We start from the raw sequence: 11,607 nt of genomic DNA, 5'->3' as shown, positions 1-11,607 counted from the left end.
TACTTGACACTTTTTTAATGGAGGTCGTCGCCAAGGGGGGGAGGCAGGGCCTGCTGCCCCCTCTAGAGATTCTAAAAAAGTTGCCAAATATAATGCATACAACGACCACTATAGAATATAATATTAAAATCTGGTAATTTAAAAAAAAATACGCTGTACGCAATGATATTCTATGTTACTAACGTAACGCTGTACGCTTTACATTTATTCAAATTAAAACTCCTTTTTATTCTAGTTTTCTAATAAATGTTATTAATAACTTAAATGTTATTAATAATTTACAAGTTTTTTATTATTCATACCTACTTTTCTCATTTATAGAGAATGAGAAAAGTATGGATTGTAGTAGGTAAAGTCAAGGTAAAGTTTCGGAAACCAACCCCAAGATTGATGGGGAGCGGAGGTGAGGGGGCAGTGGGGAGGAGGGGTAAACACCCCCCCGTACCAAATCCACACTGAGAAATAACTTATTTACAATTGTAAATGCTTTACGTCGTTGAGACGACATTTTTTTCACAGTAACAAACGAAAAACGTCAATTACTCACTGAGATTCAAAACAAAAACAATCCACGTGCCGAACGTCGTCGGGAATCAACGAACATTACCGGAGGTGTAAAGAATCATGTCGGTCAATATAACCGGACATAATTTATTAAAAATGGGTCATAATAAGCGACATGTCACTGTAAGGGAAGTCATTATATCCGACTTTTTTATAAAGAATTTTATATGAAAACCAAACTTCGTAGTGTAATTACGTCATAATAACCGGTTGGTCAATATAGGCGGAGTCATAATAAACGGATTCTACTGTATTATTATAATATTAAGTATAGATTTTATAATATTTCTTCTTTTCTTCTCTTGCCTTTCCACGGCGCACCAGGGCGCCGCGGCGCACAGTTTGGAAACCCCTGCCTTAGACAATGAGAATGATTTGCGTAGGTGTGCATTAACGAAATGGTTCCATTTGGCGGGGGTTCGGGGACTGTTTGGGGCGGTACTTCTCTTGGTGCAAAAAAACGATCTTGAGCTCGAAACCGGGCCGTGCCTTGGCACTTTGACTGCTCATCGCTACATCCAGGGTGTGCTATGATATCATGCGGTGCCATACGATGGGTTTGTTGGTGAAGGTTTCATTTTGATGCAGGACAATGTTCGACCGCACGTTGCTGAGATAGTTCGTCAATGTCTCTCCGAGGTCGGAATTTCAGTTACGCATTGGCCAGCAAGGACCCCCAGATCTTAATCGTATAGAATACTATAAAACACTATTTTTCGTGCACTTTTTCCACTATATTCAGAAATAATTATAAATTTTAACAAATTACACGACCGGTTTCGAAATAAATCATCTTCAGGTGTACTTAGTGTATGAAGATGATTTATTTCGAAACCGGTCGTGTAATTTGTTAAAATTTATAATTATTTCTGAATATAGTGGAAAAAGTGCACGAAAAATAGTGTTTTATAGAATTCAACATGAATTTCCACCAAGAACCAAGTACAATCAATTACATATTATATTAATCCTATAGAGCGGCCATTAGGCGAACCCCAGAGGAGGGTTAGGGCCAGGACTCCTGCCGCAGAGATCCTTCAGCACCTCCGGGTGGCTATACAGGATATATAGAGTGGGATGGTATCCCTCAGGAGTTCATCATAACTTTCATAAGGTCAATGAAAAACTTTTCTCTCAATTAAAACTCAATTTTTAGGGGAATGGATAGCAGTACGAGCTATTGCAACCAAATTGTTAGGATTTTTTAAAAGAAAGATGTCAATAATCAGCAATTAAATTTTAAAATTTTATGCCAATCTCACTGTTTTTTGTTTTAAGGCTGTAGTATTAGTTAACAATTACAATAACTATCTATAGCATTAATTTAATCTTTAACTATCTATAGCATTAATTTATTTAATGCTAATTATATTTTTTTAATTATTAACGATTTCTTCGCAATTTGCACGCAAGTATAGAAATAAAAATTTCACCAAAGAAACGCTCTAGAGCAGCGGTAGGCAACAGGCGGACCGCGGTCCGTATGCGGACCGCGAAAGGTCGAATCTCGGACCGCGAAATATTGGAATGTATTTTATAAATTATACCAAGTACCAATTAATACATAGATAAGGTTTACGTAATACCTTTATTAATTAAAATAATATTTTTAAGCTACATAGGACAAGACGTGTGTTTTTTCTGGACCTCGTGAAAAATTTCCCACAGTATCCGGACCCCACCTAAAATTACTTGCCGACCCCCAACCAGCTATCCCCAACCCGCGGCCCGTGAGCCGCATGCGGCCCGGCGCGGCGGGACTTTATCTGTGGCCCGCGTGATGTTAAACCACTTTTGGAATTTACGCCCACCGGGAAAATAATGTAAACTCGTAGTGAAAGTCGTGATTTTTTTCCATTTTTAAATCGTTAGTTAATTTTGAAGAACGTTATTTTTAACCCTAAAAATTTTTGTTGCGGCCCGCGACAGCAAGATGAAAACATATTTGTGGCACGTATGGAAAAAAGGTTGGGGAGCACTGGTCTAGACAGACGAACAGAGCAGACGGACGGATCATTTTTCGATTTATGAATCCGTTTGTGAAATATTACGTTTTAAAGTGGAAAAAGTCGTTAGAGTCCAGTGCTCCTTCTACCAGGTAAACGGTAGCTTCTGAAAATGTGAAAAAATTCACGGGAGTAGGAAATATGCTGAATTTAAAAGGAAAACTATCACGGCTAAGAAGTCTTCCTATGTTATTGAGTAATAGTCGATCAACTAAAGAAAGATCAGTCGGGTTAAAGACAATATTTTGTCAGAATTGTAATTTTACATGTTATGAATTAAATAAGTAAATAAATAAATAATAAATAACTAAAAAAATGTACCTATTCGGTGAAGTATAAAGAAACTTTTCGTTCAAATAATAAATTATTTTGAAAGTTTACTGAGATGATGTTGTTAGCAGGAGCGGTCGCAGCCTGAAATTTGGGGGGGGGGGGGGACCCCTCAGTAGTCACTACACTATTTTTTATATCTGCGCCCTCGGACGGTTCTGGGTTCACAGCAGCTGTCGGGCGAAGTGGTGGTTAGGGGATAGCTAAAAATTTCCTTTTATTCTTTGGCAAGATTTTGAGATTTTTCAATTTTACCTTAGATTTTCGGGGGGGTCATGTCCCCTGTGATGCACGGGGGCCCTGGATGGCATCTAACTATCTTTCTCCATTTTGTGAAGTTTTTCACAGCTAGGTAAATTGTGTTCTTGAAATAATGAAAAGTATGTCGAGCTTATCATTTCGACTACGTAGTTATCTTATCCGGTTATCTCTTTATCAATAGGCGTGGGTTGCATTTAACTTGACTCATTTGTTCGCAAACAAAGCTTGGTTAAATTCAAAACATTGGAGGACTATAGTATTTAGGTGACCAAGAAAAAGTAATAATGAGAGTGGAATTAAAGTCTAGTGGTTAAGAATGGTGGTGTGTGAATATGACAAGGAAATATCCGGAGAAGTTCTGGGATGGAAGCTGCCAGCTTGGCAGGCGGTACTGCTCCACAGAGTGCTGCCATCGTGTGGTGGTCTAGTGGTGTACTTACTAGTTATTTGTTTTGATTTCGCGCTCATAGTAGAAAACATTATTAAGGGAGACAAAACGTAAGTTTATTTTTCTATAACAATATAAAATGTTAACGACCTATGTGGTCCAGTACATCGTTAGCGTTTTTATGTTCGAGCTAGAAGTCGCTAGTTCTATGCCGTCGTTAGTCGTTTTTAAGTTGTAACCCACAAAAGTGGGTGGCTATGATTTTCTGTTGTAAGACTTGTAAGTACCTTATCCTAATAGATATTGCGGACCTTAAAAATGTATTTAAAGTATATAGTTAACGAAATAACGTGCCCTTAGAATAATTACACATTTTCGTGTATTTTAGGTACGATTATACGATAGATATACGGTATACCTTTATTTATATTAATATCAAAAAACATCGAAAAGAATCCACGTACTTTTTACTTTACGGCCCTGTTAGGACAAAATGCTTTATCCTGTAACACGTCAACTTGCAAATAATGAGTTTGTATCTAAACACACTATGCCGAAGTTCCGCGGCGGAAATTCCGCATGATTATCGTCAGCAATGTCAAACGCATACAATATATCGCGACGGAATTTCGGCATGGTGTGTCATCGGTAATTTAAAATACATTACAGGCGGAATCAAGCCGAACTTCCGCCGCGGAAATTCGGCAAAGTGTGTTAAGACACTTTAATTTTTTAGGTACATACATGGTTTATAATAAGTATATGAGATGATTACTTATAAATTATAATTTTACATTAGAACATTATTTTATCGTATTTTTTTAATTATCAATCCATACTAATATTATAAATGCGAAAGTATCTCTGTCTGTCTGTCTGTCTGTCTGTCTGTCTGTCTGTCTTGCTTTCACGCCAAAACTACTGAACCGATTGCAATGAAATTTTGTATACAGTTATTCTAGAGTCTGAGAAAGGACATAGGCTACATTTTGATGTGGGAAAATATCTTATTTCCATGAAAATATCGATGAAAATGAATTCGCATTGCGCGTGGCCAGCGCTCATCCCGGGGGTCCTGGGTTCGAGTCCCGCAGGCGGAACAAAAAGTTTTCAATGTTCCTGGGTCTTGGATGTGTATTAAAATAAAATTTCAAAAATCTTAAACATATTTTATGTATAATATTATAAAAAATCCAGAAATATATCGATGGAATGAACATTTTAGTTCTAATACGATTCAACAGATGGCGCTTTTTTTTACTTCGTTGTAACATAGAACTAATCATACTTATTAGTTATTATGTTTTTGTTTATAGTTTTTAATACGTTAGAATATTATGTTTAATAATATTATCACTTGCTATAATAATAATCAATCTATCTGATCTTATAGAACTCCTACTGCATTTCTAAGGAGTTCGAGTGTGTTGTGTTGGCCTATATTCCATCCAGAAAATATTTTTACATTTTAATTCTAATATATGAAAACAGATGGCGCTTTATTTTTTACTTCATTATTATAACAGAACTAATCATACCTACTTTATTATATATTATTGTTTTTATTCATAACTAGCTGTTGCCCGCGACTTCGTCCGCGTGGACTTTAGTTTATAGCGCGCGGTGTCAACAAAATTTGTGTCAAATTTAAAAACTTTTTAAAACCCTGGTAAGTGGTACCCCTCTTAGGGCCGCGCAGCGATTTCCGCTACACCGGAATGGCAGCGCTGAAAGTGCTCGCCTCGCCGCTGCCATTCCGGTGTAGCGCGGCCCTTAATTAATCAAAATACCCAAAAACAGCTGTGCAGTGTGCACATAATCTGTACTAATATTATGAATGCGAAAGTATCTCTGTCTGTCTGTCTGTCTGTCAGTCTCGCTTTCACGCCAAACGCCAAAACTACCGAACCGATTGTAATGAAATTTTGTATACTGATAGTCTAAAGCCTGAGAAAGGACACAGGCTACTTTTTTACTGGAAAAAAGGGTTGTAAGGGTCGTAAATTTGTTCAAAAAATTCATAATGGCGTTCATATGGCGCCGTGCGTCTTCTACATGGCGCTGACGCTTGCTCAAAAGTCTTTCTATAAGAGGTGGTATCATCTTACATTTAAGTCTCGATTTTTTTCGATTGTTATATCTATTCTACGGTATTAAATAACTCAGTACTTTATCTGTGCAGGCAGTGACGTAACCTTAAGACCAAATTTCACCAACGACTGTTAAAGTTAATGCTCGAATTAGTATCACGTTAGCTGTTTCGTTTTTCATATGAATGAAAGAGAAGACAGAATATTTTAACAAGCTGTTAACACTAACAGACGTTGGTGAAATTGGGGCTAAACCTATCAATGATAAATAGTTTATGGGTAAAGTTGTGTAATTGGGGGGCTAAATAAGCTTTAAAATTTGGCATAATATATAAAGTTTAACATACAAAAATGAAGTACTTATTGTTTGCACACTGCATAGCTGTATTGATTTAAGGGGTACCAGGGTTTTTTTATAAAAGCTTTTGACACCAATTTTGTTGACATCGCGCGCTATAAACTGAAGTCCACGCGGACGAAGTCGCGGGCAACAGCTAGTAAGTACTATAAAAACATGTGGTGATAGGCCTCATGTAGACACGACGTTCTAAAAGTGTTAACTTTGTTAACCTATTTGGAAATAAATATTTTTGATTTTGATTTTGTCGTGGCAGTAGGTATGCAGCGTTTTGCAAAAATAAAAATACGCTCAAACTTGGGCGATTGTTATCCTACTGGCTACCACGGTTACTAAACGCTGCAACCCGGATTACAGTGTTTTTAAAAAATCCACATTTTGGGTTACAGCAAAATCTATATACTTACTAAAATTATAACGCGGAAGAGTTTGTTAGTTTGTTTGTTTGAACGCGCTAATCTCAGGAACTACTGGTCCGATTTGAAAAATTATTTCAGTGTTAGATAGTCCATATCGAGGAAGGCTATATTTTATCACGCTAGGACTAATAGGAGCGAAGAAATAGAGGAAAATGTAAAAAAAACGGGGGGAAATTATTTGAAAGGGCTTATTTGAACGCGCTAATCTCAGAAACTATGGTCCGATTAAAAAAAATTCAGTGTTAGCAGTTAACATGTAATAACTGTAATACTGTTTATTATTAACTTTCTGCTGCATACTGTAAAACTTTGAAATAAACTGCAATGAGTGCTAGCAGTATTTTCAATACGTACGTAGTAGCACGTAGTCTACTATGCGATATATTCAGTCGGTTTCAATCGATTACGGGTTTTTGGTCCATACATTTTTCTGCATTCGCCTTTAAACTATACTTACCTATTATTACAAAACGATGTAACCCGGGTTGCATTATTTTGTGGGAACAGGGCCGTGTAGCTGTCGCAAGTCTCAAACTTGCGACCAAATTAATTGTTGTGAAAGGATCAATGAAACCATTCCATGATGAAACTAACTTTCTGTAATCTTCACAGAATAGCCACAATATGTTCGATACTCATGGTGTTACCAGCTCTAATTTCCGTCATATTCACCCTCGCCTCCCCACCTCCGGGGCTGCAGACAGAGGAGTCAGCGTTTTCACTGAACATACACAAGAAGGAAATATTCTGGATCGTTACACAAATTTCAAACATAGTCTTCTTTCCTGTGGCTGCTATTGGAAGGTAAAATTTTACTATAATAAATAAAAATAAATAAAGCTTTATTGAATTCCATACAGTATTGAGTTTACATAAAAAAAAAAAAAATTTACTATAATATGTAACTATCTATTGTAGGTTCAAAATACGTTACTGAGCTATTAAATGCTGACAAATAGGCTGTAAGTATAACAAACCGTATACGTGGGATCCATGCTTCGGCACGAATGGGCCGGCTCGACCGGAGAAATACCACGTTCTCACAGAAAACCAGCGTGAAACAGCGCTTGCGCTGTGTTTCGCCGAGTGAGTGAGTTTAGCGGAGGCCCAATCCCCTACCCTATTCCCTTCCCTACCCTCCCCTATTCCCATCCCTTCCCTTCCCTTTCCATCCCTACCCTCACCTATTGCCCTATTCCCTCTTAAAAGGCCGGCAACGCACCTGCATCTCTTCTGATGCTGCGAGTGTCCATGGGCGACAGAAGTTGCTTTCCATCAGGTGACCCGTTTGCTCGTTTACCCCCTTATTTCATAAAAAAAAAAACACTTGACCAGCTGAAGCCGAGCTATAAAATAAGTAAATTTACCCAAGTACGTACATAGGTACGTACCTACTTGCTGAATTAAATTGGAGTCGGCAATTTGACTAAATACTAAATAGGTAGGTATAAACCTCATATCCATTTATTTCATTAAAATAGGAACCTAGTACTTAAGTAGTACACTATACCTACTGAACAATAAAATTTAGGATTATCGTTAGGTAAGCTAACTCCTTATTCAGATTACCTACGTATTATATTTTAGGTACACTTACCTTATATTCTGGTGGACGGAGGCAATGTATGCGTCCAGAGAAGAAGATGACGAAAGAATAAAGGAAGCAATTTCTCGCGCTAGGAAGCCGTCTCCCATGGAACTGTACTTGTTCCTTCAGTCGTTCATACATTCGGCCCCGATCGCCGTTGTCAACTTACTCGATATGATGGGACGATTCAACAATCCAGCTTTTGATAAAAGTAAGTAGTTACCAGTTACACGAGCCTTAAAAGTAGTAAGTAGTTGGTACTTAAGTTAATTTTAGCATTTTAGCATCGAATGACTATAGATAACGTAGTTAAGAGGATACACCAGGGGCGAGAGAAATTGAAAATAGGTATTTGAAAATGTATTGCTGTCTCACCAATCTCAAGTCTCCCACCGCAGAGCGCGATAGAGACAACACGACAAAAGTTCTAATAAAAGAACAGAAAATCTTCGATTCGTTGTCCGCTGACTCCTTCTCAAAAACTTAACTGATTTAAGTACTTTTTTCATTAAGAATTAAAGCAAGGCTTGAGCTATGTTCCTATGTTTTCCTTTTTTTGTATATTTTAGCCAGTTTTGTTTTCTGGGTGTTTGAACACAGAGGAAAATCTGGACATTTTTTTAAGTTTTTGGACGTTCTTATCTTTTTTTATAATAAAATTATGAAAAAAAAAAGAAAACATAGGGACATGCTAATAGTGGCCATAGATATTCAGGAAAAAAATCATAACTCTACCGGCATTATCCAGGGAGGAAACAGGGGACAACGTTTGTATGGAAAAATGGTGGTGTCGAATCCTCTTAAGAGTATAGACGGAATAACTGAGTAACGTCCTCTACCTACTTCCCCTAGTGTCTACTTAGGCACTGTAATAAGTATTAGCTCTGCAACAGTTTCATTTACTTAACAAATATTATGTTGCCAAAGTGCAAAGTCATAACATTACATCGTTGACCTATATCGTTCGTTATTTGCAGTTAATATACAAGCTGTTAGCTTAGTTGCGTCGTCGCTGAGAATGGCTAGTACCGCGACTATGTATAGAAGATTCGAGAGGGAGAAACTATGCGGGCGGAGGTACCCGTGGAACCTCACGATAGGATCTCACGTGATGGACAAAACTGACACACAAGAAAATCCTGAGGATGGTAAAGACAACGAAACTGAACATATTTACGAACCGATTCTGAAACGACGATCCACATCCTCCCGAGAATACGACAGGGAACAGGTCATCAGTGACATGATACAGTTTTCGCCGAGGTCTTCTGAAGCAAAGACGAAAAGTTCCCTGTTCTTCGACGACACGGAATCCGACACGAGCTCCGACTACACCCCGCCGGTGTCGCCGGAGGACCGCCTGGATAGCGACGACGAGTACGTGCGACCGATCTCCATAATTGACCGGGTGGCACCGTACAGGCGTAACACGCAGCCGGAATACGTGATAGAGACGGTGGACGTCCCTCCGCCACCGCTGGCACCGGCGCCGCGGCCGGGTACGCTGGCCGTGTGGGCGGAGCGCATGGTGGAGAACGCCGAGGCCCTCCCCGCGTGGCTGTCGGCGCCGCCGCGTCGCAAGCACCGGGAGATCGTCCAGGAAGAGCCGGACATTCCCCACCGAGCGCCCCGGTGGTACATGCGGGGCCTGGAGCCGCCGGACACCACGGCCGCGCTGGTCCACTTCCTCGGCTGGTACTCCTTCTTCGTGGCCCGCCTGCTCTCTATAGCCGCATTTATTAATTTTTTCCCAGTCCTAGCGATCATCATTCTGTTCTCGCACTACCAGGTGATGCTCCTGTTTCTGATAGTTCCCCAGGCCAGCTCGGTTCGGAGATCGTTCTACTTGTTTCTCGCGTTCGTTTACCTGTTTTGCCTGATGGAGTTCAAGATCCGTTTCCGGCACGTCCGCGTGTGGCACGCGTTCTGGTTCCTGGTGTGCACGGTAGAGATCATTATATTCATCCTATTATGGGCGACTATCGATAACAAACTCCATGATTGGTGGAGAAATTACGTGGTGTGTGTGACTCTGGGCGCGATGTCACTGAGTTATGCGCTGCTCCTCGTGTATTTCTTGATCTTGCAACCGCGGGAGACGGTCATCCAGATAAATAAGACTGACGGAAAGGATGAAAGCAACTATGATCAATTTAATGAGAAGAAACACACTAGCGTGTGAGCAAAAGCATTTTATAAAAAAAACCTCAAGCAATCTCCACGACGGTCATTAACTAACCATAATAATTATAATTAACATATATTAGTTTTTGTAAATAGGCAATTTTTCACCTAAACACGAAAAATTGTATCATAGCTAGCTCGCTTATACCAAAACATTTAAATTAGGTACGTATTAGGTTCCGTTCAAACTTTCCAATATAAATGTATAAAATTCTAATTAATATGGCCACCAAACTAACCAGGTCAAATGGCTCCGAGAACTCTCCGACAAATACAGGTTGGTGTGTGGAGTGAGACAAGGGGGGATAACGTCTCCTTCTCTCTTCAACTTGTAGGTACACGGGCAGGCTGATTGCTGAACTGAGCGACACCAGAGTAGGCTGTTTTATTGATGGTCTCTGTATTAACACTTAACAGTATCAGTTACGCCGATGATATGGTGTTGCTCAGCCCATCAATAGCCGCTCTTACAAAAATGATAAGTGTGTGTGAAAGTTACGCCAGGTCGTACGACGGTCTTATATATAATGTAAAGAATAGCGAGCTCATGATATTTAATTCAAGGGCTCGTAAAATCGTAGATATAGCACCAGTGCTGCTCAATGGTGTTGCGCTCCGAAGAGTAAAGGAATTTAAATACCTCGGTCATGTGGTCACCGAGGATTTAAAAGACGATGGAGACATCGAAAGGGAGAGGAGAGCGATGGCGGTCCGCTGTAATATGTTGGCGCGCAGATTCGCAAGGTGTTTGTGATGTGATGATTACATATTGTGATGATTACAATATTTAAAGCATTCTGTCAAACACTCTACACCTGCAATCTGTGGGTCAACTATACTCAGCGGGCCATCAACGCTCTCCGAGTACAATATAATAATGCTTTTAGGGTGTTGGTGGGGCTCCCTCGCTGGTGTAGTGCATCGGCGATGTTTGCGCACAGACGGTTTTCACACCGTACTGCGACGTCGCATTGCATCGCTGATGTTCCGCACGCGGGGCAGCCCCAACAGCATTCTGAAGGTGCTCAGCGCCAGAAGGTGGCAAATACTTAAACTAATTTATTTTTTACTAGCTGTTGCCCGCGACTTCGTCTGCGTGGACTTTAGTTTATAGCGCGCGGTGCCAACAAAATTTGTCAAATTTAAAAACTTTTTAAAACCCTGGCAAGTGGTACCCCTCTTAGGGCCGCGCTACACCGGAATGGCAGCGCTGAAAGTGCTCGCCTCGCCGCTGCTATTCCGGTGTAGCGCGGCCCTTAATTAATCAAAATACCCAAAAACAGCTGTGCAGTGTGCACATAATCTATACTAATATTATAAATGCGAACGTATCTCTGTCTGTCTGTCTGTCTGTCAGTCTCGCTTTCACGCCAAACGCCAAAAGTATCTCTGTCTGTCTGTCTGTCTGTCTGTCAGTCT

General features: G+C 39.9%; 1 protein-coding gene across 1 annotated transcript; it reads left to right on the top strand.

Annotated features, from left to right (window-relative positions):
- The first annotated feature begins 3,316 nt into the window (after nt 1-3,316).
- On the top strand, nt 3,317-11,247 carry LOC121729552. The gene is made up of 4 exons (XM_042118101.1): nt 3,317-3,659; nt 7,029-7,220; nt 8,004-8,215; nt 8,982-11,247. Exons 1-4 carry the CDS (start codon nt 3,478-3,480, stop codon nt 10,184-10,186), a joined length of 1,791 nt encoding a protein of 596 aa, XP_041974035.1. The 5' UTR covers nt 3,317-3,477; the 3' UTR covers nt 10,187-11,247.
- Nucleotides 11,248-11,607: the final 360 nt, after the last annotated feature.

Source organism: Aricia agestis, chromosome 1 (assembly GCF_905147365.1).
Source record: "Aricia agestis chromosome 1, ilAriAges1.1, whole genome shotgun sequence".
Classification (NCBI taxonomy): domain Eukaryota; kingdom Metazoa; phylum Arthropoda; class Insecta; order Lepidoptera; family Lycaenidae; genus Aricia; species Aricia agestis.
The sequence above is the reverse complement of the archived record's forward strand: the minus strand, read 5'-3'. Positions and strand labels throughout refer to the sequence as shown.